At 35.2% G+C, this 26105-nt stretch overlaps 5 protein-coding genes and 1 non-coding gene across 10 annotated transcripts; 3 read left to right on the top strand and 3 right to left on the bottom strand.

Annotated features, from left to right (window-relative positions):
- Positions 1–6837: 6837 nt before the first annotated feature.
- On the bottom strand, positions 6838–8764 carry LOC130992079 (peroxidase 4-like). The gene is made up of 4 exons (XM_057916551.1): positions 8358–8764; positions 7676–7867; positions 7410–7575; positions 6838–7316 (listed from the first exon to the last, which is right to left on the bottom strand). The coding sequence occupies exons 1-4, from the start codon at positions 8613–8615 to the stop codon at positions 6922–6924; spliced, it is 1011 nt and encodes a 336-aa protein (XP_057772534.1). The 5' UTR covers positions 8616–8764; the 3' UTR covers positions 6838–6921.
- A 5826-nt stretch (positions 8765–14590) lies between these two features.
- TRNAK-UUU (transfer RNA lysine (anticodon UUU)) lies at positions 14591–14663 on the top strand. The gene has a single exon. It is a non-coding gene; the product is annotated as a tRNA-Lys (tRNA).
- On the top strand, positions 14658–17118 carry LOC130992080 (biogenesis of lysosome-related organelles complex 1 subunit 1). 5 transcript variants are annotated; one of them, XR_009091244.1, is made up of 5 exons: positions 14658–14798; positions 14936–15063; positions 15468–15673; positions 16511–16650; positions 16735–17118. XR_009091244.1 is itself a non-coding variant. In XM_057916552.1 (3 exons), exons 1-3 carry the CDS (start codon positions 14961–14963, stop codon positions 16598–16600), a joined length of 399 nt encoding a protein of 132 aa, XP_057772535.1. In that variant the 5' UTR covers positions 14812–14960; the 3' UTR covers positions 16601–17118. The 5 variants fall into 5 exon arrangements, 1 of the variants encoding a protein (XP_057772535.1); XR_009091241.1 differs by having other exon boundaries at positions 14708–14798; positions 16729–17118; XR_009091242.1 differs by having other exon boundaries at positions 14658–15063.
- A 429-nt stretch (positions 17119–17547) lies between these two features.
- On the top strand, positions 17548–19424 carry LOC130992078 (biogenesis of lysosome-related organelles complex 1 subunit 1-like). Its single transcript, XM_057916550.1, has 3 exons — positions 17548–17880; positions 18167–18372; positions 18924–19424. Exons 1-3 carry the CDS (start codon positions 17778–17780, stop codon positions 19011–19013), a joined length of 399 nt encoding a protein of 132 aa, XP_057772533.1. The 5' UTR covers positions 17548–17777; the 3' UTR covers positions 19014–19424.
- Positions 18999–21525, bottom strand: LOC130992077 (pentatricopeptide repeat-containing protein At4g14850). The gene has a single exon (XM_057916549.1). The coding sequence runs from the start codon at positions 21523–21525 to the stop codon at positions 19456–19458; it is 2070 nt and encodes a 689-aa protein (XP_057772532.1). The 3' UTR covers positions 18999–19455.
- Positions 21526–22510: 985 nt separating this feature from the next.
- LOC130992076 (uncharacterized) lies at positions 22511–25273 on the bottom strand. Its single transcript, XM_057916548.1, has 4 exons — positions 24294–25273; positions 23276–24217; positions 22979–23180; positions 22511–22888 (listed from the first exon to the last, which is right to left on the bottom strand). Exons 1-3 carry the CDS (start codon positions 25077–25079, stop codon positions 23121–23123), a joined length of 1788 nt encoding a protein of 595 aa, XP_057772531.1. The 5' UTR covers positions 25080–25273; the 3' UTR covers positions 22511–22888; positions 22979–23120.
- Between the last annotated feature and the right edge of the window lie 832 nt (positions 25274–26105).

The raw sequence follows: 26105 nt of genomic DNA, 5'->3' as shown, positions 1-26105 counted from the left end.
TGTATTTAAAATTCTAGGTCCTCCAGGGTTTGCATGGAGTTTGTGAATCATAATAAAATAATGATTTAGGGGTCAATTCTGGGTGCTTATATAAAGATTTTACAAGTGTAGCCTATTTTCTGTCTTAATTAATTGATTTCCAAACGAAATTAATATGTATGAATGACATCAGAATCTGTCTGTTACAGGAAGGCTTCTTAGTCAAATTGTGCAATAAGATAAAAAATATAAAAATATTAATCATAGTAAGAGCTTAATTATATATGATGCCGTGCATATATATATATAGAGAACCATCAAATCTAATGCATTCACGGTAAAAATTAATGCATTTGCTGTTAAAATTAATGCACTAAAAAAATAAAAAAAAATTGCTCCCTTCAGTATTCGAACCCAGGATCTGCATTCATCCAACAAGATGATACATCCACCGTAGATCTTGATAATCGAATGGCTGAAAATGGTTCTCCGTTCTTTTTTTATTTATGGTTCTTTCTTGAACCTCTCCCTATATAGGGTATATATATATATAGGGCGGTTATTCAATAAACCACTTTTATTTTAAGAATTACGAACCAGCAAAAATGCATGAATTTTATGTATAACACGCATGAATAAACTGTATAAAGGCATGAATTGCGAAAAATATTTTTTTGCTACCTTTGGGATTCGAACTCAGGACCATGAATTTATTCAACAAGGTGATGAATCAACCGTAGATCTTGATGATCTAAGAGCTGAAAATGGTTCCTAATTTATATTTTAAGAAGCGTTCTTATTTTAGCCTTCTCCTATATATATATATATATATATATATAATTGGAGAATAATTGCCTCATACGTACAACGATTTATTTATAATATAGTATACTATATACACTACCAAAAAAAAGTTCAACTAATGACATTTGATAGTATAGCTAGCACTATATAGCTAGTTACTAATAGTAGTTTCACTTTTAAATGTCACTAATTTTTGTGGCACGAATATTAGCTATCAAACCTCATGTCACTAATAGAAACTTTTTTTGTAGTATATTTTGGTTCAATTATATAAATATTTTATGTGCAATAATCTGTAAACTATAAATAAGATATATATATATATATATATATATATATATATATATATAGGGAGAGGTTCAAATAAGAACCACTAAATAAAATTAGAACAGAGAACCATTTTAAACCATTCGATCATCAAGATCTACGGTGGATGCATCATCTTGGTGGATGAATGCAGATCCTGGGTTCGAATCCTGAAGGGAGCAAAAAATTTATTATTTTCGGATGCATTAAATTTAATAGCGAATGCATTAATTTATACAGTAGATGCATTGATTTTAATGGTTCTTATGTTCTCACGATAAGTGTGGTTCTCACTATAACCGCACCCTATATATATATATATAGGGTGTGGTTCTAGAGAGAACTACATTATTTGTGAGAACGGGAAAACCATCAAATCTAATGCATTCACTGTAAAAATTAATGCATTCGCTGTTAAAACTAATGCACTAAAAAAAATTTAAAAAAAATGCTCCCTTCAGGATTCGAACACAGGATCTGCATTCATCCAATAAGATGATGCATCCACCGTAGATCTTGATGATCGAATGGCTGAAAATGGTTCTCCGGTCTTCTTTTATTTATGGTTCTTTCTTGAACCTCTCCCTATAAAATTAGTTCACTATTAATTAGCTACGAATCACTACTGTAATTTTTTTATGACAAATCACGACTACTGTAATTTTTTTATGACAATTATCGTATAAAATTAGTTCACTATTAATTAGCTACGAAACATTACAAATTCAATGTGAAAAATTATGAGTTTTTTTAAATAGAATTTTTGTCACTTATGAAATTCACTCATAAACCATGAATTTATTCATCAAAGTCGTGAATTCACCGTAGATCTTCATAATCTAAAGACTAAAAATAATTTTTATTTTATACGATAAATATTTGGACTCATTTCATCACAATATACACACACACACGCGTGTGTGCGTGTGTGTATATATATATATATATATATATATATATATATATATATATATAGAGAGAGAGAGAGAGAGAGATAAAGGATCAGTGAAAATGTTAATATGTTATTCATGCATTATAAGCATCTGATTCATTGATTTATACTGCCTTATTTGATATTCTCATTTCTCACTTAAATAGTCATTCTCATTATAACCTAATCTAGAAACATATATGTAAATCATATTAGACTAGCTCTTTGCAAGTAGCTTGATATATATATATATATATATATAATTCTGGTAGAATTTCAAACTCACTCTACCAACTAAGTTTTTTATTATTTAATTACTTTTTTCTTAAAATAATGTATTTATTTCATTGATAAAGTATTCTTGACATGATCATGTCATGACATTACAATTAAAATGTGGGATAACGTATAAATAATCACAATATGAGAATACATATGTGTTGAACTGAATTAGGGTCTTATCTTGGGGAATTTTCAAATCCCAATACTACCAATTATTGAACAAAATTGAAATGTTTTCAACCATGCATCATTAATTGGTTGTTTTTCTGTATCATTTCACCATTTCTTTTAAGCTCATATATATATATATATATATATATATATATATATATATATATATATATATATATTCAGTATTATTTTGCGATTATATACTACACGTACGTACCGAAAATCAGATAGAAAATGTACAAGATTTCGTGTTGCATGAAACAAATAGTGAGTTAGGTTTTTGAGATTAAAATGGGAGTAAAATGTGTCACAATTTGTTGCGGGAGAGTTTAAGTTTTCTTGGCGTGTGGGTCTCATCTTAGTATGCAACTCATAATAGACTTCTCATAATGCAAACAATTATTACTCCACAAGGAATTAATTCCGTCCACATAGATTAATTTTATATATACCGTACCATCCTATATTTTCTTTTCTTCTATTCTATAATCGTGTGATCATTAGGTGTTGTACTTAATTTGAATTTTTCTTAATTTTTTGTTAGTGGATTTCTGTGTAATTTTTAGAATACCAGAATGCTGAAATTGGAATAGTATTAAGATATAGTAATATAATACTATGCAAATTCTACGAATATATATTCTTTTCAGCACGTGTTTGCTGCTTGTAATATAAAAACATACTACTATTGGAAATATACGACTTTTGATTTACTACTATACGACATATTATTATATATTTAATGTTAGATGATAGAAATAGTATATTGTTTTTAGAAGGGGATGATAGATTTACTACGTTTTCAACGTTTTTATTTATATAATTGAAGCGAATTGTCTATTTATTTATTTATGGTATGTCGGTAGGCTTTATGATACGGGGAAAAAAAAGACAAAATAGGGCAAAAAATTTTGTATTATAAATTTTCGTTTTGTTAGTGTTTTTTAATATATACTCCATCCGTCCACGAAATGAGTACCCATTTGTGGACGGCACGGGTTTTAAGAAATGTATGGAGTGTAGTGTAAATAATTTAAGGGTCCCACTTTTTTAGTGTATTAATTAAAGCGATGTGTGGGGTACAGTTGTCAAAAAGGAAAATGGGTACTCATTTCGTGGACGGACGAAAAAGAAAATATGGGTACTCATTTCGTGGACGGAGAGAGAGTAATTAAGTTTTTATACTTTTATATTTCATCGTATTCCGTTTGTTAACTTTTTCGTTATGAATGAGAATTAGTCAATTAATGACACGTCACTTATTATTACTCAAATCAATTTTATACATTATCCAAGTTAGAATTTGAAAATTTGATAATTATTAGGAAAAAAAACTTATAAAAAATAATTTAATAAGACCTTGTTTTCTTCAGTTTTATTTCTACCAATGAATTAATCAACTTAGATGTTATCGATGTCAAATGAATAAAAAATTTAAGGGAAAACAAAAACCGGAAATTAACAACCAATAGCAAACTCAATTGTGGATTTCATAGTATGCGTGTGTGACCTATCGGTAAAAAGTTAATGTCCAAGACCTGAGATTCTGGGTTCGAGTCCTCCGTCGCTCGGTCTTTAAAATTTCTTTATTTATTTATGATTTATCAAAATTTTTTTTATAAATTTCATAGATATTTGTTATTGCGAAACATGTTTGTGAAAACTTTGAGATGGTCATGGGTTTTAATAGAAATGGTCGAGTGCATTGTAATATTAATTTTTTTGGACTTCTTAAAATGACAAAAAAAGATTTCTAGACTGAGGAAGTAATACTTACAAAAGTATAAGAATCTCAAGATGTGTTTTGCCCTCAAAAGAAATACTCTCTTCATTTTCCATAAACATGCATAGGTGTTTTCGGCACAAATTTTAATGAAAAATTGTACTATATTGATAGTGGAGAAAATTTTTGCACTAAAAATATTGTTAAGCAAATCGTAAATAAACAGTGTAAGTTAAATTATATTTTTGCTTTTAAATTGGGGCGCGGCTACAAGACCATGTACAAATTTGATTTGATCTAAAAAGTTATTAGAAACTCGTCTAACTTCTCTAACCGCTAACGAGCGTCTTTATCTCTTGAATTTAACGGAAACTCAATTTTTAAGGGTTAATTTGTATTAAATCTATAAATTTTACATTATTTTTTTTTCAAAATAAATAAAAATTGGTTCTAAATACATAAACTTTCACATTTTTCAAAATGTTCCACGAAAATCAACTCGGATGAAATTGATAAGTGCCATCGGATTATGCTGACGCGGAATATCTTAAAGGTTTAATTTGATACAATTTATTTCACAATAACTGAACTATTCATGTTTTAGAGTATTTATCATATACATCTTCCACCTCAGCAGAATCTGGTGTCAAGTCAGATTTGATTTCATCGGAGTTGATTTTCGTGAGAAATTTTAAAAAATGTGAAAGTTTATGTATTTAGAACATGTTTTTATTTGTTTTGGGAAAAATGGAAAATTATGTAAATTTTGTACGTGGATTTAAAACAAATTGACCCCTTTTTTAATGCAAGGGACAAGATTTATTTTTTATTTTACTCACGGCTCATATAAAATGACTGGCTCATATGTTACAATGAAATAATTAAATTATTCAAATTAACAATCAAACTAGTATAAACTAGACCAATTTCAAGTTAGAACGTCCAAACAAATAATTAGTTCCTTATTTTTAATTACATACTTATTGCATTGCATATTTGCATTTCTTTTTTTATGGGCAAGATTGTATTGCTATTTTTAATTTTAATATACTTTTTTTAAAGTGAAGAGAGAATTTTGCAGTTGGAATGCACTTTCGATATCAAATTTATGTGCAATAATTAAGTCGCAATCCATGCAAAAATAATAAATTGTTTATAAGAAATCATATTACTACCGACGGGTGCCTAATCTTAAAAAAAATCGATAAAATTTGAACTCATCTTTGATTATGATCATTCCACTCATTCCATCGTTAAATGACTCCCAAGGGGTACTAAAAATGTACGTACACCCCCATGCATAACTAAATGAAAAATTTATTTATTAAAATTTAGAAATTCTAATAAATATTGCGTCTTAATGGTTGATAACCACAAAAAAAAAAAAAAAAAAAAAAAAGCAGTAAAACGATTAATTTTACATATTCCCCAAAGATTAATATAGAATGAAGAAAGAGAATTACTATATTTTTTAAGCATCGGTTAGTGAGAATTTTTCTTCAATCTCAAGGTCGTTGCTGTCAAATTAAACATGAAACATGGTTCCAATGAATACAGCATAAACATAAGTTGACTTTCTTAGCATGAAATAAGGTTATTAATATGAAAAACTAATTTCCTAGTGAATTTTCATTAATGGCTTCTGAAACATGGTTCGAAGTCGGTAATTCATTAATGGCTTCTGATTTTCTTACGAGACACTAGTTTTAAAAGCTTGGTGCCTAAATTTCCTTTTACTAAAGCCATGTGCTGACAATTCTTATTTAAGTATATGATATGATTCTCATTTACTATATCGTATTAATTAGATGGTATGATAATCTAATTAATAAAGTGACTTGCACCGAGTGAAACATGAAATTTAACATGAGAATGCACCATGAATCTCATACTTCTACACGACTTTAGTAACTCATATTATTGCTCAGTGTTATGATAGGATATATTTTAATGATCATGTATTTCAAATAACTAATAATTAAAATATTGATCGAATATATAAGTACATCAGAAATACGAAGGGTACAAAATACTCCAATGTTTTGATGAGCAACCAATTTAATCATGACACCTAAATTCGAATATAAAGTGTGCATTGGGCCGGGACGTAAAAAATCAATGTATATATTATGCTTGGCCCATTACAATTTCTGCCCTATTTAGTATCGCTGCTTCATAAATCGAACTCTGTGTAATTTTTTATCTTGTACAGTGTGGCCTATTATCAAGAATATTTAATTGGCTATTAGGCTTCAGGTTGAATTTTATTTATTTATTTATTTATTTTAAAAGAATGATCAATAACTAATTCCATTTTTCTCTTACAATTTTGATAACTACTATATTAATTATTCAGAAATTATATTTACATTCTTCCAAATAAATTTTAAGCATTTTGAAATTGCTGCATGAATCTCTGGTTGAGTTGAGATTAATTTAATACTCAATTTTATTTGTGCAACTTATTATTGCAAACCCATCATTTACTAGTATAGCTAGGTTATTTAGCAACATGTGAACATGTCACTCGAAGCATGCAAACTCAAGATAGTTATTAATCGTTGGCTTGCAATAATTAAGTTTGTCATGTCTAAAAAAGAGTATGTTATCTAAACACATCTGGATTAATTAAGGAGCAAAATGGTAGGTTCAAATCACCTTATTGACACAAAAGTAGTCGATAATTTTGATTTGCTTAGCAAAGTAGATTAAATTGGGTGTGTATTCAGTTGGGTTTTCTGCAATTCTTTCGTATCTGGCCTTTGGGGGCCGTGAGAGGGGCGATGTCGCCCATCCTGATCATGGCGGCGACAAAGTCGTTGTGGAAAGCCTGCTCGTTTTTGCCGTAGGCCTCGACGAGGGAGTCGGTGGCCCCGCCGTCGTAGAGGACCTGATCGGAGTGGAGGAGGCCCTTCTTGTGGAGGAGGTTGTTGAAGTAGGAGTTGTCGAAAAAATTGGGAGTTTTGTGGTCGAGAGGGGCCAAGTTGTTGTCTCGTGCGGTGCCGTTGGTGAAGGGGCAATTGGCTCGGCGTTTCGTTGCGAAGCTAGGATCGATGTTGCTCTCATTGTATATCCTACCTTTGAAAGATGTACACCTTGCTTTCCCTATGGTGTGTGCTCCTGCAACGCAACGGGAGACAGGAGTGGCGCGAAATATATATTACCGTGCATCGCATGAAGAGATATTTTTTTAAATATAGTTGGATGGGTTACCTGATAAGACGACCATGTCCTTGGTGGAGAGGCCAACGGCACTAAACAGAGTGATAAGGTTGTTAAGAGAAGAAGTAGGTGGTGGTAGAGCACTATTTGCACCATTTGGGCTCGCTGATTTCGAATCCCTCCTCCCTACTTTTACTTCCCAATTCGGACCTCCAAGCTACATTTTACGCATTCAAAAATCAAATATCCAACACATTCAAACAATGACATTTTTATTTTATTTTGTTTGTATTAGTATAATTAGTTATACAACTCACTAGGACCACAGAATCACGAGCGGCAATGGCTACAATATCGGCACAAGAGACCACGCCGGGGCACACGGCTTCGACCTTAGACTTGATCTGGTCGATGACCTCGTACCCCCGAATGGAGTTGTTATTGGGGCCGGCAGTCTTTTCTCCGGTGAACGAGGATGTATCGTCCAGAAGTATCGATCCATCGCAACCCTGTCAGTTTTGGGAGTATGTTAAGTCTAAAAGAAATTATATGCCCCCTGATCTTTGCCTACGCAAAAGAGTCTCGTTTGAGAGTGGACACGGATTATATTAAAGTTGTCGTATGTAAAACAAACCAATTTGTAAAGGTAGCTAGTGTTAGTGCAAAAAAGTAGAATAAATGTATATTATTAGTTACAAAATGGAATAAAATTACAATCTATAATTAAATATAGAAAAGAAAGTATGATGTGATGATTCAAAAGGTGAAATGAGATTTTTTTTTCATGAGTAAAAAAATAGGTAACTAGATTTATTTTTTGTGGACGTGGGAAATATGAAAAAAGAAATACACGTACGTAAGCATTACAATTTAAGGACTAAACACACCCATACACACATATACGCTATTTGAGCAAAAATGTAATCATACAAATCTCATACTAAAGAGAAAGAGATTAGATAATATGAATGTGTGATTAGTAGAAAAATGATTAATTACTTGAACAAAGCAATCGTGGAAGTGGAGGCGGAGAAGGGAGGCGCCCATCCGCTTCTCTTTTGCGATGGCGGCCTTAACCACCGAGTTCACGGCGGCGAACACATTAGGACACGCTTTTTTGTAAAAATCAGTCGACAATTGAGCTTGACAACAGCCCATCGACACTGTAAATATCACTAAAATGCATGTAATCGTAATTGTAGAGCAAAGGGAGGAAGACGAAGATGAAAATAGTCTCATGTTTGTTTTTACTATCATTTTCAGTGAAGAGATTAAATAATGCACTAGAAATGCTATGCATATATTTATAGGCTGTGAATAGTGGTTGATCAGAAGCACTTCAAACGATTTGTTTTATTACGTAAAAGTATATACGTGATATATATAAAGTCGCGAGGTCTTGTAATGCTTTGATTAAGTTAATGTCGTATGTCATTATAAATTAATATTATTATATATTTGATGAATACGTTACGTGCCAAAAAAATTGGGTCTAGAAATAATTAATGTGCCGAATTATGAAGAAATAATTGAATTGAATCGATAAAAATATGATTGATTGAGTTGAGGGGCGGGGCAGTCATGGAGAAATAATTTGTTGGGGTCTTATTCAAATTGCCATGCAGATGCAGGATTGGACGACGTACATTTTATGTGGGCCATCTCGAATGATTCATTTTATCGAATAAAGAAGTGGAAAATTCCATATTATTCTAATCTTACCTTAAAACATAATTTAAAATATTTGTTTCAATACGAGTTTCTCTATTCTCAAATAAAAATATTTGTTTTACCATTCAAAAAGTCTACCACAACCGATTTTTAATTAGCAGTCTTACATCAAAACATATGTAGAGTTGATCATATGCATTATTGATATTCAAATCTGTCCAAATCTTGTCAACTTAACATGTGGTATATATAGTTGAGCTGTCATCCTAATTAATTTCGAATCCAATGGAAACACATAGTATAGTACTATATCCATTTACTTTTATAATAGTGAAATTGACACGGTATAACTAATAACATTATATGTATATGTATAGGTGCATGTGTTTTTATACAAATATTTCACATACAAGTTCAAAAAGTAAGGTTGGATCATTTCGTTGGATGTCATTATATGCATATCAGCATATGCCCAAAATTTTGTTAAAACATCATTGTCGTAAATCAATTTTCATACCACTATCTTTTCATTATTGATTTAATTATTCTTAGCCCTTATTTCTAGAAGAAAAAAGTTAGTCGAATTGTCCATATTTTCCTCAAATTAAAAGACTTTTACCCAATTCAAATCTGTAGCAATATTGCTTCCCGTAACTAGGAATTGAAGAAAGCTGATATTATGATTTAAACAAATTATTTTATTCTTAGAATTATGTTTATTATTATATTTCGTATTACATGCAATAGCAAATTAGATATGACACCATACATCGCATATATAAATTGATTTGAACAATATAAATGTAGCTGCATGCATGATTATCGAAATAATTAATTAAGTCATTTAATTTCGATACACAAATTAAATTTCGCAGATATATATGTTGAACAATATATCTTTGAAGGAGACAGCCATCCAACTCCAAATTTTAGAGTAACACTAAACACTAATTAACTAACGATCACATTCGACAGTCAAATTTCAAAGAAAAATGTCTCAAACTCTTTGCAACTTTTCTATTTAATTTGAAGCTGAATCTCATTCTTATAATTAACGTACGTTTTAAGTGTCTTTTAATTAATTTCAACTTGGCTAGTTGGCTTTTGGTTATTCTAATGTAGTTAGCTGTTGACAAAATGTAAGAACAATTGAATATGACTACGTCTTTCTTATCTTGTCGGAGAGAGAGAGAGAGAGAGAGTTGGTCATCATGGAAATAATTTCACCTGGAAAAGGGGATATATAATCGAGAAAAATAAAAGTGTTTGAAATGGAAATTAGATTTTGTGTGGGTTTAGTTTGATTAGGAATATCTAAATTCTTGAACGAATAAAATATAATCGAGGTGCGACTAAAATCATAGAAATAAATAAGGAAAGAACCTTGTGGGATTCAAATAATGGGATAAAAGTCGGGGAACAGCCTTTGAGTGAAGAAAGACAAAAATCAAGTGATATTAATCAATCAACAACATTCTAAGCCTTAGGATCACAAGTTCGGTTTCATGCTTCCGATAACCAATGTTAATAACATAGAGCTAGAAGTTGAGAATTTAAACTCGATAAGAAACATAATTCAGAATTTAACATAAAAGTCTTAAGTTGGAGAAACAAAAGACAAATAAGAGCTAGTGCAACAGCGGAAGACAAAATACGGAGTTGAACTCTAGCCTCAGCTCTGCCCCGTCAGCACCGACCAATCAACCTGAAAACATTTGAAAGTAATTTTGGGCTAAGTACTAATGTACTTAGTGGGCTAGCATTTTTATAAACATTTCATAATCATAAGAGCAGTTTATCCAATTATACTTGACATGACTTAGAAGGTTTTAAATTGAAATAACTTCTAAGCATGTTAAAACATTTTATTATATTGCGCGCAATTGTCACACTCCCTTTCCGTTACTCGCTGTGATCCCGGACCTTTTAGCCACCGACGGATCCATTACTCCTGCTTTACTTGAACTGAGGGCGTAACCCAGTCAAGTTCCCATTTGGGACCCAATGCTCCGGAACACATCCCGTCGAGCACCCTTATAACGCCTCATACATGATTAGTGCCCGATGGAGATCAACCCACCAGATCAGCTAATAGGTGTACACAATTCTCAAATAACGTGTTAGGTCAAGAGAGAACCTCGATCGATTCATTGTTGCGAGCCTTAAACAGAGCAGAGTGCACAAAATATTTTATCGGATAAACAGTTTTTATTTCATTGAAACATTTAAGCTCAATAGCTAAACCATACATTTGGTAAATAAGCCCACCTGAATAGGCAAAGCCTGTCGTTTATTCTTAACTCTGAATTGGTATAGCAGTGCTAGTCCTCACGATCCACAAAGCCTACAAGAAATCTATAATCTTAATAGGTCTCCTGAATCTAATATTTAAGTCATGGTGTAGTGCTTAATATTCTATGATTCACTTAGCCGGGTTTTTAAACTTTAATAAATAATTAATTGAAAACATTTCTCTTGAGTTAAGAACACCAACAATATTCTTACTCGACTTTCTTTAATAATTGGAATTATAAATAAAACCAATTAAATCATAAATACTTTTATTGCATGATGCAAATACAATGTCATGTCATGCTTAGCATATAAGTAATTACTTAAAATATGCACATAATAATAATATAATATTATTACGCAAATCATCTTTAAAATAATTAATCAAGCTAATTAAATCTAATTAATTAATATAAGTGTAGTCCATTTAATTAATAGAAGGCAGCCTAAAATTTTAAATAAATAAAGGCCCAACTATTAATTAAAACTGAGTCCATGTTGAATAAATAAAATTAGCCCAATTTCAAATTAAAAATCGGCCCATAACTAATTAAATAAACTGAGACCAATACTGACTTGGCCCAAGCAAATAAAAGAAATCGGCCCAATAGCAGCACTAGCCCAATTTCAAGCCCACCCAACTCAAACCTAGCCCAAAACTCCCTCCCCCCCCTTCTTCTCCCCATCAGCCGCGCCCCCATTCCCTCTCACTCTCTTTCTCTCTTCACGCCAAACCCCCTTCTCTCTCTCTCGCGAATTTCCTCCGGCGGAAATCCGCCACCGCGATTCTACCTCCGGCGATAGCAGCCCCAGCCGCCACCGCTCCTCCCTCTCTTCCACACCCCGGCACGCACAACATCTCTCTCCCTCAAACAGACGCCCATCCCTCTTCTTCTTCAACGGCGAGGAGCGCCGCTGTTCTTGCTGCTCCGGCGACCGCACAGCCGTAAGCCGCGCCATCGCCCCCAGAGGCCGACGGCTCCGCCTCCTCTCTTCTTCCCTTCGACCTCTCTCCTTTCCTCACCTCAAGTCTCCCTCTCACTCTTCCTCTTCCCCTGCCACCGTCCTCGCCTCGCCAGCTGCGGCACCACCATCGCCGCCGAAGCTTGCCGGAGCAACAGCGGCAGCCGCTGACGACGCTCGGCTCTCCCCTCTCTCATCTCCCTCATCGCACCAACTATGGGCTCACGCCCAGACACCACCCCTCGTCCGCCTCCCTCCTTGGCAACGGCGAGGGTGCCGCCACCTCCCTCTCGCTCTGCTGCGCCGGACGGACAACAGCGATGAGCCGCCGCCGACCGCCGTATCACTCCCCAGACTCGGCTCACACACCCAACAAACATATAGCATTCTTCTTCTTCTCTTTTATTCATTTTCGATTTTAATCATTGTAAAACATTTGATATGTTTGCTTAAACACATATATGAGTTTGTATATATATATAAATGAATGTATGCATATGTGTTTCTCTGTGAATGAACGAAAGGAAACATTACAATTTATAGAGTAGAATTTGGAGGTGAAACCTTTAATAAGGTGTCTGTTGGATCAGATTCTGAACATGCTTAGTTGCTGGAATTCTTGAGCTTCGGATTTTTCTTGTGAGAGATGCAATATGTTGGATGATTGTGAATTGAGGAAAGATCATTTAAAGAAAAAAAATGATGAGTTAACAATTGAATGGATTGATGAGTAGTGTAGCAGCATGGGTTGTGAATAGGGCAGCTGGGCTGAAATATTTGACGTGGGGATGAGATTTGAGGAGATTTGATGGAGATTTGCCTGCAATATTTGACTTGGGGATGAGATTGGAGGCTGAAAATGGGGCATTTAATTGCCTCTGCCACGCATGGTATAAAGCCTGAATTTTGGGGCTGCAGTAGGTAAGTAAGGTGACTGATGGAGGAAATAGGTTATGAGTGATAATTGGACACTCCAAAATCCCTCATGATAAAATCGTCGAGACTGTACTTAATGCTTCAGGGTTTGCTAATTAAAAGCTCTTGAAAATACTTGAATGTTAAATTAAATAAATATGCAATGCATATAAATTCAAAAGACTAAATTTTATAAAAGCTTTTGAAAATAATTTTGTTGGAATAAACTCATTTTCATTTCTCCGGCATAAATCATCCTAATCTAAGTTTAAAATAAATTCTAAACTTAATATAAATAGGCGGGGTGTTACATTCCTCCCTCCTTAACATCTAACATGACTTTGACCGATCAAAAAAAAAAAAAAAAAAAAAAATAGCTATTAGCTAGCTTGTATGCTAAATAATTGTAGACTTCAATTCTTGAAATTGTCCAAGAAATAATGCGAGTAAGATTTATAAATTCATCTTCCCTCAAAAAAAAAAAAAGATTTATAAATTCATCTTGTATAGTTTTACCAAGGGTTTGTATCCGTGGTAAAGTGTCCACTAATGAAATTCGGCCATTTGATTGACGGAAGTTTATGACTCTCTCCGTAGATGAAAAAAATCTCCTTTTCATTTTTGGAACGTTCATAAAAATATTTTTATTATTATATTTTATATTACAATTCACCACTTATAATACCTTATTTATCTTTATTAATTTTTTACATTTTCACCCTGTTCAATGCAAATTAAAACGCAACACTAATTACAATATATTTTCATCACTCTCAATACACTTAACAAACCTAGTCTTAAAATCCGTACGTGCTACTTCTATCTATGAATTTTTATCATGGACAAAGAAAGAAATAGATAAATCTCTCGGTAAAAGATATTGACAACCACGTGTCATTGATAATTTTTTTTACCATATCGATATTTACAATGTCCATTGATATTTACGATGTCCATCTTTTTTTATCGAAGGTAATACAGCACTCACTGGCAAAAAAAAAAATTGTACGTGTGAAATGCCTTTATACCATCTTGAGACCCTCCAATTTGTTGATTTCTTTTTCTAAAAAGTATATTACTAATTTATTAGTAAATAATTACTATCATTTAAATTATGAGTTCCGACCAAGTTTATAATTTCGATATGATTTTTATGATGTCGTAAATAAGTTCATAATCTTCTAGTTTTTTGTAATTAATATTTATCGAAATCTTTAGACAATCTAAAATTTCAAATTTTTATCATTCATAGCTTTGATTCGAGATATGAAAAATACTGCGTCACATTGAATTTAAATTCGAAAATTTTGATCTTAGACATTAGCATCCAGTGGTACACAAATACACACTTAGAAATCACTATTATATATGAAATGAGCTTAACAACGTGTGCGGTGATAGCTCAGTTGGTGGAGCAATAGATTTTTAATCTAATGGTCGCGTGTTCGATCCACGCTCATCGCATTTTGATTTATTTTAGTTGTGTTACCTATTTATCCGATTCGATTTTTTTTTTTTGCATATCTAACTCGGACCGGCCGGTTCGATCAACTCTCCCAAACCGCGACACCTAGGGCTCAATTGCACGACCAAATCCAGGTTGCCTCTCGTCGGCGTCGCCCCCTAATTCTATTCTTTATTTTCTTTAATTCATTTTCAATTCTGATTTTCTGATCAGGGTAAAATTTATGCATTGTGTTTTGGCTTTCTTTCTTCCTAAGAATTATTTACGTTAGGTGATTGTTGTATGAAGCTCCATAAATGGAGCGATCGCATTATGTGGAGGCAGGGAGTCTGGAGGCGTCACTTCTTCAAATGATCGACGATCACAATCATGCTGCGATTGAGCTGCGAGAACTAACTGGTCAGTCACCAATTTTATTCTGGATTTCATGATATGCCGAATTTGGCGGATTTCGAGCATTTATAAGTGTGACTGATCGTGCTTTGTGTTGGAAATTTGTGGTTGATTTTGGAGTTTGAACTTGAAGTGACGTTTTCTTTCTGGGGAAATCGTGGTTAACTTTCAAGTTCAATTGGTATTTGCTATTGCTGGAAATTATGGTAAATTTTGGATATTGAATTTTGAGTGGCATTTTATTTGAGGATCGTGTGGATTTAAATTTCAAGTTGGATTAGTATTTGCTTATGATGGTTGATTTTGGAGCTTGAACTAGTTTGTCGTTTTGTTTTGGAGGGAACTGGGATTATCTTTCAAGTTGAACTGATATTGTCTCTTGCATTCTGTATTTTGCTGGATAAATATAGAGAAAGCGAAGAAAGAAGCTCTTCGGACTGCGATCCGTGTGGCGGATCAGCTTGTGAAGGTCGTTGATGGTGGTGTGCACGAGATCTTCATTAATGAAAAACGGATCAAGGTGGAAATTCAAGCATTGACAGCAACGATTATGCGATTCTCGAAGCAGACTGATCAGTGGCTCGCAGTGTCCCATGCTATCAACACTGCTGTCAAGGTTAGTGGGCTAATGGTTTCTACCTTGCTTCCTGGCTTGCCATTTCATGTATTATTGTGCTAGACACTCTGCATTGTACAAATAAACACTGGTTCTTCCAATGTGTATCTTGATCAAACCTTTTAGTTATAAAGCGTGACAAAATGGTTACTCATTTGCTAGTTCATATTAATGTGTGGCTTCAAGTATTGAGATAAACTTCAGGCCGATATCCATCTCTTGCATTTAGACTAGAAGTTTTGGGAACTGAAATTGCTCTTTAAAAATCAGCACATGGGCCTTGGTATGCTTGTGCAGTTTTATATATCTTGACAAGAAATATCACACATAGTGGCTGCTTTGGAAAATATACTTATTCGAGCTGTTTAGTATAAAGAGTGATCAAAATGGTCGCCCACTGCTAGCTCATGTTAGTGTGTGGCTTCCAGTGTTGAGATCAACTTCAGGCCAATATCCAATTCTTGTACATGTAGTTTTGGGAACTGAAATTTCTCTTTAAAAATCAGTGTCGGTTTTGGCATGCTCGTGCAATGTTATATATTTAAAAACTTGATGGAAAGATCAAACATAGTGGTCTTTATGTACCTTGTGTATTTATTTGGTGTCATCTCCTTTGGAAGATATACTTATTGAGACATATACTTCCTTAACTGGCGTTTAAGGGGTAATGAATTTGAGTCTTTACTCTTGGTTCGACTTAGTTGGGCAACTAGATCAGGTGTCTTGCAAAGGTTTGTGGAAGTTGTTTGAGAAGATCTTTAGCTTAAAACATAACATCTCGTTGCTGCAACAGTATAATCCATTTACTAAGAGACTTTTATTTGTTTCTGTTAACAGGAGATTGGAGATTTCGAGAACTGGATGAAGACAATGGAGCTCGACTGTAAAAGCATTAGTGCTGCTATCTGTAACATTCACCAAACATGACCTTCAATGCTAGATCTCATTGCATCATTGATCACTGCTCACTGAGAATGGTACCCTTCGACAAAACAAATAATTTTTCATGTTTTTGTTCTAAAATATTGTCTTTGAAGTTTAACTCCATTTCATAGTTTCAGGTTTTCTGATTCTGAGCACCTTATCAGCAGCATTTTGACGATCCCCGCTTCCTTCATCTCCTCCCTCACAAGGCTCGCCTCGTCCCCGTCTCTCTGCAGCAGCAAGCATATTCGAGATGAGAACGCAATCCCAAGAATCTTGAGTATCAAGTAGGAATAAATTCTCAGTTGAAATTTGCCAAGTTTTGATTGTTCTTGTAGCAGCCGGCTGGATCGTCGGTCAATCAAAGCCGCCGCCTCAGTCCTCCGACAATTTGAAGGCCCACTACATATACATTTATATGTATGTTATATTACATATGTATAATTTTATCAATATGGTTAGAAAATGATGATGTGATGACACCCTATTTGGTGGTTGTGCTATATAAATTTTAGCTTCCCCTATTTGGTTGTTGTGATATACATTCATAGCTTTACTACAAAAGAGTAGTACATTAATAAAATAAAAAATTTAATAGTATTTCGTAACAGCTACTATTTTCAAAAACTCGTAGTTGTTTTGATATATTATAGATTTAGATAAACATAATCTTGTAGTCATTAACATATGAATAATCTATTAATTTATGCTAAGGCTAAATATGATATTTTTCAAAATTATAAATTCATTATTTTTTTAATTTAATTATGGATGCATTATTGATTTAATATAATCAACCAATTATAACACCATATATCTAAAATCATCATTAATTCAATTTAAAATCGACTTCAAAAGCGTAATGTTTAATCTTCGGTCAATAAAGAAGCACGCTCGGAATCCCGGATCCGTATCTAACTCGAACCGTCCGGTTCGGTTTATTCCAACTAACCACGGCCGCTAGGGCTCAATTCCACGATCAAATCAAGGTTGCCTTTCGTCGTCCCCAATTGAACTTATTTTGCATTTTCTAATTAGAAGATGATAATTGTGCGCAAGATTAGGATTAGAATTCTCTGGACTCAATGATCAGAGAAAATTGATACGGTCTGCTTTTTTTTCTTTTCCTTCTAAAAAAGAAACTGTGAACGTTTGATGATTGCTATGTGAAGCAGCGTCAATGGAGCGATCGCATCATGTGGAAGCGGGGAGTCTCGAAGCTTCTCTGCTTCAAATGATCAGCGATCACAATCATGCCGCGATTGAGCTACGGGAACGAACTGGTCAGTTTTAATTATACTGAATCAAATTCGAGTATTATTAGTGTGTTTGTAGCTTGAACTTAAAACTTTCAAGTTGAATTGATATTTGTTTTTTCTGGAAATTATGGTTAATTTTGGAGTTTGAGCTAAAATTAGCGATTTCTTTGGGAGAAATTGTGATTTATCTTTCAAGTTGAATTGGTGTTTGCTTGTGCTGCATAATGATGGTTGATATTGGAGTTTGAACTTTTAAGTTGCATGTTCTTATTTGCTCTTGCATCCTCTGTTTCTGCTGGATAAAATCTAGAGAAAGCGAAGAAAGATGCTATTCGGACTGCAATCCGTGTGTCGGATCTGCTCGTCAAATCCGTTGATGGTGGCGTGCGGGAGGTCTTCATCAATGAGGAGCGAATTGATAAGGAAATTCAAGCACTGGCAGCAAGTATTGTGCGATTCTCAAAGCAGAATGATCAGTGGCTTGCAGCGTCTCATGCTCTCAACACTGCTGTCAAGGTTAGTGAGCGAATTGTTTCTACTATTGCTTCTTGGCTTGTTTTTTGTTGTATGATTTGTACAAATGCACATTGGTTCTTGCAATGTGTATCTTGATTTGAGATGACTAGTTATATAGAATCATCAACAATGGTTTCTAGATATGCTAGTTCATGTTACTGTGTATGGCTTTTGAGTATTGAAACTGGTAACGTTTCTGTATGTAGTCTTGGTATAAGTGTTCTTGACTTGATAGGGCAGATCATGTTTAGTGGCCTTCACTGGTATCGTGTGCTAGGTTTCGAAACATTTGCATCATTTCATAAATAGCGTGTTAGAGGTGACGAATTAGTCTTCCTTGTTCGACTTAGCCAGGCAAATCAAGGTTTGCATATCTGCAATGGTTTCTGGAAGTTATTTGAAAATGGTTTTAGCTTAAAAGTTAAAACTGACATTATGCATTTACTTCAACAAGTACTGTACCTCTTTGTTGGAATTTTCTGAGAATCAAAACTGAAACCTGAGTTTCTTTTTTCTCAGTGGTGTGATTAAATGTATGTTTGTGTCAACAGGAAATCGGAGATTTCGAGAACTGGATGAAGACGATGGAGCTCGACTGTAAAAGCATTAGTGCTGCAATCTGTAACATTTACCAAACATGACCTTCAATGCTGTATATCATTTTCCAAGACTCCATGAGAGTAAAAACATACATTGAGGAGAAAGAAAAAACGAAAGAATGAATTGTTCATAAAAAAATTCTGTGCGGCAATCAATCCATTTTATTTTACAGTGTCAGGTCCTCTCATTCTGTGCACCCTAATCATCAGCGTTTCGGTGATAACACTCTTGAAGCAGGTTGATGCAGCGAATCTGAGAGCCAAGAGCCTCATGGTCTCTTCTAGAAGTTTCTAGAAGTTCTTGTCAACGTGCTTCACAATCCGTATCAGTGTCTGAACTAGGGACATCGTCATTTGAAGTTTATGATCCGAACTTTGAAATCTTCTAGAAAAATGATCTGAACTTTCGTTTATTTTGGTTTGGAATCGAGAACTCAATGTTGGAAAGCTGAATCGGATATCAATCATGTAGCATCAAATGTGTTCACCAATAATCACCACAGGAGCACTGGTTATCCACAAAGCGATGAAACCTGTTGTTATCTCTCACTATAATCTCTCTGCCAACAATCCTTGATATGAATTTGATAGCACTGTGACAATCCACACAGATCCTAAGATTCTTGGTGATCCTTATCGGGACGCCTGGAGGGAGCGCGACGAGGCCAAAAGCAAGCGCGAGCTTCTCACTGTGGGACCACACCTCCGACTCCTTCTCCTCCTCCTCCAAATCGTACAGAGCCATCTTCGTATCAGCTACGTACCCAGCAGCCTTGAGATCGCGCTTCAGTTTACCCAGCATCGCTTGAATCTCAGCGTTTCGACTATGTGATGCATCTTTCGCTTGAAAGACATGGACTACATTCTTCACGGATATCCAACTGCATCCCGCCCCTTTCTTGATCCCCACCTCCTTCATCTCCTCCCTCACCACGTTGGCCTCGTCCCACCTCCCCGCAGCAGCAAGCATGTTCGAGAGGACAACGTGGTTCCCGGAATCTTGAGGATCAAGTTTGAATAGATTCTCAGCTGCAATCTTGCCTAGCTCCGGTTTACCATGCATTTTACAAGCACCTAGTAGAGCTCCCCATATAGGGATAGTAGGTATAATGCTCATCTCCTTGATCGCTTCATAGGCACGTTCCACCAGCCCGGCCCGCCCTAGCATATCTACCACGCACGCGTAATGCTCTGCCCTAGGCTCGACACCGTGCTTCTCCCTCATGGAGTCGAACACCTCCATCCCGGCCTTCACCATCCCACCTCTGCTGCAAGCACTCAGCACGCACACGAAGGTGACGTAGTTAGGAACCAAACCCTCGGAATCCCTTCTCTTGATCACCTCCCCGAACATGTCCAACGCCATGTCTGCACGCCCTTGATGAGCGTATCCACCAATCAACGCGTTCCAACACACCAAATTCCTCCTAGGCAATGCGAAGAAGGCCCTCTCACAGTCCTCGATGCTCCCACATTTGCCGTACATGTCAACGAGGGCACTCCCTACGAATATATTGTCATCCACACAGGCCTTCACTGCCAAGCCGTGGATCACTCTCCCTGTCTCGAGTGCAGCCAAGCTTGCGCACGCGCTGAGCACACTCGAGACCATGAAATCCGTAGGCTCGACGCTTGCCCTCCTCATCCTCAGAAACAAGTTGCAGGCCATCTCTCCCATATCGTTCTGTTCGAACACGGCCAACATAGAACTCCATGAGACTTTATTACGCTCGCTCATCTTCTCAAACACTCTCTCTGAGAAGCTAACTTCGCCACACTTTCCATAGAAGTCGACCAGCCCGTTTGCGACGGAGACGTCGGCTTCGTGCCCCTCTTTGATCAGATATCCGTGCAATTGCAGCCCTTGCGCCAAGAACCGGCCGTCGGAGCACGCGTTCAAGAATGCACAGAAAGAAATATGATTCGGAGCAGCCTCGCCGTCGTGGAGGAGCTGCAGAAACCTAAAAATCCCCTCACGCGGCTTCCCGTTTAACACCGCATTCGAAATGCTCGCGTTCCACATCGCTATGTTTCTCTGCGGCATTTCATCAAACAGTTTTTCCGCATCACTCAAAAACCTCGTCTTGCTGTACATGTCGAACGCGCTGCACGCGACGAACGCGTCACCGATCAGCACGAGCTTCACGGCGAGGCTGTGGAGCTGCTGCCCGAGGAGCGGCGCGTGCAGCGCGGCAGTCGCTTTGAACAAGCAAGGGAAGGTGAAGTCGTTGGGGCGGAGGCCCTCGCGGCGCATGGTAGTGAAGCTGGAGATGGCGGCGGAGAAATGGCCGTTTTGGACGTCGCCGGCGATGAGGGAGGTCCAGGTGACGACGGAGCGGAAGTGGAGCGGGGTGAGGGAGAGGACGGCGCGGGCAGAGTCGGGGCGGTCGAGCTTGGAGTACATGTGGATGAGATGATTGGAGAGGAATCCCTCTAGGGCTAGGCCTAGGGTTTTGATGATCCGGGCGTGGGCGGCGCGGCCCAGGCGGGGCGACTGAACAGACACGGCAGATTCCACCAGCGTCGCCAGCGATTTCGGGCTGAGGAATGACATTTTCTCTCTGATTTCACTGTGTCACTGCTCATTTCATCTCCGATAGTTAGTGAATTAGGAGTTTAAGTGATCGCGGTGTATGGAAATAGGGTGTTTGATGTTTGCAGCGTCAGCCGCCATTGATGTAGGACTAAAGACTTTTGAGTTTCGAGCGACCAAAAGGGAGGGAAGTAATATCTCTATTTTTTAAACTAAATAAATTTATTTCTTTTTATTTCCTTTTCTTTTAAGTTAGGTGTTTTTCGTTCCCTTGTAGTTACAAAAATCAATAAATAGAAAATATAATGAATTAAATCAATTAAAAATGGGATAATTGTAGTTTATGGCCCGAACTTTGGAGTCATTTGTAAAAATGGCCTGAACTTTTAAAAATATAAAAAAATGGCATGAACTTTTAAATCATTTGTATTAATGGCCTGAACTTTAAAAACTACAAAAAAATAACCTAAACTTTAAAATCATTTGTTAAAATGACACGAACTTTGAAAATATAAAAAATAGCCTAAACTTTCGTATAAATTGTATAAATAGCCCGGACTTACAATTTTTAACAAAAAAAAAACACTAAATTACATGTATTAATATATTTTTGATTAATTAAATCACATTAAATTTTTTCAAAAAACTAAATTACATTAAATATTTTTTAGATTTAACTTTCCAAACAGAAGCAATGTGGACTCTCTCTCTCTCTCGTTGTAATTATTCAATTGTCCATATAACATATTTGTTGTCTAATGAGACAACTTTTATATCTTTGTATCACACACTCCATCCATGCCCAGGACAAGGAAATATCTTCACAAAACTATTATCCTGCAGAACCAAACTTCCAATTTCACATCCTTGACATACTCTAAAGACTAAACACCTCACACAATAAAGATAGCTGCCTGAATAAGACCATCCTTGCCAAAAGATATACTAATATCAAAGACTAAAATTCATTCGAAAAGCAAGTAAACAAATAAGTTAAAAGGAGCAGAAAGTTTAATGCTTCTAATTTTCAAAACATAACTCCTCATCAATCTACCTTCTAAAACCAAAAAATAAAGCAAAGTTTAACTTCCTCAACTGTTCATCAATAGAAAGTTTTGATTCACAAAATAAATCTAAAAAATCTTAACAAAAATTCAAATGGTTATAAAGACGATGTAGGATTATCGATGACTTGGCTACCACCGTCATCAAATTGTGAATTTGCTCTTGAAGATTGAGCTTTGGTTTGCACTTCGATATTCCTAACTGTCTCTCTCACGGCTCTAGCACCAGAAACAAACTGAACTCTTCTAGAAACTGGAGCATGCCAAAATATGTTCCCTGACTCTGCTTGGAGCACTCCGTAACCTTGTTGAGCTTGAGCCTGCCAAAATATATAAAGCACGACCTAAATAATATACACACTTAAAATTCCAATGAAGTTTGGATATTGATATGATATAAACATGCATACAAGTCCCATATCTCTTCCGATTGGTTGAGTATTTGCACTTGGGATGTTTGGAACTGTTCTTGATAGACCCATCTGGTAAACATAGAAATGGAGGAAATTAGTAAACACTTCTATCAAAGCAAATGCTACTAAAAAACTTAAATTAGATTGCCTCGGTTCTTAATGTAGTCGGGTGACTTTGGATTGGTATTGATGAACCTTCCTGGTAAAGAGAAAGAGAGAGAGTAGATTAGTAAATTCTTCTAGTTATTTAAAAAAAAAAAAAGAGACAGATGACAAACTTTAAAGGAAAATTACCTCAAGTCTTGATGTACTCGGCAATTCTCTACAACTCCTTTTGTTGTGTCCAGTCATCCCACAAGTTTTACAAGTCATTTTGACTAATCCACGCCTTGATAATTTATTTGCTGTATCCTTGATTACCTCGTCATCATCCCTTTTTCTCAACTTCTTTGGTCTTCCTGGAAGTTTCGAAAATTTTGGGGGAATGATAGGTGGTTGATCATCGATAGGCCAATCCTTCTCACCATGGATTGGCTCTAGACCATGTTTATACGTCTCAACACAAGTGTTCTTAAGATAAAATGGATCAACATATGAAATAATATCATCTCTAGCATAATTAATACATGCTAGAGCATGGCAGCAAGGTAGTCCAGTTAGCTCCCATTCTCTGCAATTGCATTCTCTAGTGCCTAAGTCTACAATATAAGACTCTTCAAAATTCTGAACTTCAAATTTGGAACCAACTGCAGGCCTAATATCACAATACCTAGTCATACTCTCAATCTTATTTAGCTTTATCCTGACATTAGGACAAAGCTCATCCTCAGATTTATCCAAACTGTTGGCAATGTCATGCATTCTACTCATAAGCTTCTTCCTAATGTCTTCCAACATGTGTAGAATGGGTTTATCTCTTGCTTGTAGGATGAAGCTATTAAAAGACTCACAAATGTTGTTGTCTATTATGTCTGTCTTTGTATATGAAGAAAGTAGGGACTTACAAAAACTTCTAGGATTTCTTGTGCAGAAATCTTCAAAGGCTTGTGTTGATTCCTTCTTCAATTGTTCTAACTTGTCCTGAAATTGAGAAGTTGTATTACTCTTTGCACACTTCCAAAATAAAGATTTGAACTTCGAGCCTCCAAACTTTTTCTTCCAATTTGCATATACGTGCCTAGCACAATGTCTATGCTCTCCATTCGGCGCCAACTTTTGTATTGCATTTATTAGCCCCTGCAAGTAACCTTAGTTGATTAGCCACTTGTAATGAAATAATAAAGTCATATTAAATAAGAAATATTAAAAATACCTTTTGCTTATCCGACATAAATGACCAACCAAAGCCATCAATTATGCCAAATTCTTCAAAAAGATTTTCACAAAACCAACTCCAAGACTCTTCATTCTCTTTCTCAACTACAGCCCATGCTATAGGATACATCTTGTAGTTGCAATCCTTCCCAACAGCAGCTAACAAAACGCCTCTGAGGACGGTCTTCAAAAAACAAGCATCAAAGCAAATGAGACGCCTACACCCAGTAAAAAAACCTTTTTTCAAGGCAGAGAATCCAATGAAAAATCTATGAAACACTGGCTGATCTTCCTTGTTAAGCAATGTCTTCAACACAAATTTTCCTTCTTTGTCTATTTTCATAAGCTCAAGTACATAAGACCTAAGCTTCTTATAATCCTCCACAAATGAACCTCTGATTTTTTCTAGTGCGATCTCCTTTGCCTTGTAACACATATCAATTGTTACATCAATTCCAAACTTGATCTTCAATTCTTTCTGTATTTCTTTACCTTGCAAGTTTGGACTTCTTTTCAGAAGTTCAACCAACTGACTAGCAACCCAATCACTTTTGACTTGCCTGTTGCGTAGTGCTCTAATGCATGTGTGTTTTTCGTGGTAGCTTTTAATCACAAATGTCGGCTCTGAAGTCAATTTGCTAGCATACAACATCCATGGACAATTCCCGAAGCATTCAGCTTCAAGTCTTATTTTACTAGACCTAGTCCATTTAATATTATACCCATTAATAATAGCCCACAATACTACTGCGTCTTTGCATTCTTTATAATCTGTGAACCTCATCCCTAGTTGAAATTGAAGCACTCGGTGATCACAATCTTTTGCATAAACTATAGCTTTAGTTTTCTGCGTGTTGAGTGGAATGTCCAATTCAAATGTGTTATCTCCATTCCCATGGTCTGAATAAACAATAATTGGATTATCTCTTCTCAACCTTAATCTTGTTCTAGCTTCTAGAACCTCCTCATCGTCGTCTGAATAATCTGAATTTTTTCGTGTTGTCTTAATATTAATACATGTAATTTAATTAATCAAAAATATATTAGTACATGTAATTTAGTTTTTTTTTTTTGTTAAAAATTATAAGTTCGGGCTATTTATACAATTTATACGAAAGTTTAGGCTATTTTTTATATTTTCAAAGTTCGTGTCATTTTAACAAATGATTTTAAAGTTTAGGTTGTTTTTTTGTAGTTTTTAAAGTTCAGGCCATTAATACAAATGATTTCAAAGTTCATGCCATTTTTTTATATTTTTAAAAGTTCAGGCCATTTTTACAAATGACTCCAAAGTTCAGGCCACAAACTACAATTATCCCATTAAAAATTGTACGTGAGTTCATGTAGCACAATCAAATCATCGAAATATTACTAACACTATCGTCATCCCATTTCAAAAAAAAAAAAAAAAAAAAAAAAAACACTATCGTCATCCGTAAATAGAGTCGCCAAACCATAGAATTACAAAATATATAAATTTTGCGATTTTAATCTGGCTGGGTGTAATTGATGAAAAACTCACTAAACTAACATGTATAGTTTCCATTTGGATTTTGTGTTTGTTTCGTTAGTATAATAATACTCCAATATCCCTAATTATGTCATAATATATCATCATTATTATACACATTGTCTGCTATTGAAATAAAACTATCAAGCATGAAAGCACTATAAATTTTTGTTTTAAATTCGAAAGAAATTTTAAAAAATGATGAAACTTTATGTATTTTGACACCAATTTTATAAAGTATAAAAAATTCAGATTTTGACTATAAGTATTTAGATTTACAGCAAATTAACCATAGTTAAA

Source organism: Salvia miltiorrhiza, chromosome 7 (genome assembly GCF_028751815.1).
Source record: "Salvia miltiorrhiza cultivar Shanhuang (shh) chromosome 7, IMPLAD_Smil_shh, whole genome shotgun sequence".
Classification (NCBI taxonomy): domain Eukaryota; kingdom Viridiplantae; phylum Streptophyta; class Magnoliopsida; order Lamiales; family Lamiaceae; genus Salvia; species Salvia miltiorrhiza.
Note: the sequence above shows the minus strand (reverse complement) of the source record. Positions and strands in the feature narration are given on the sequence as shown.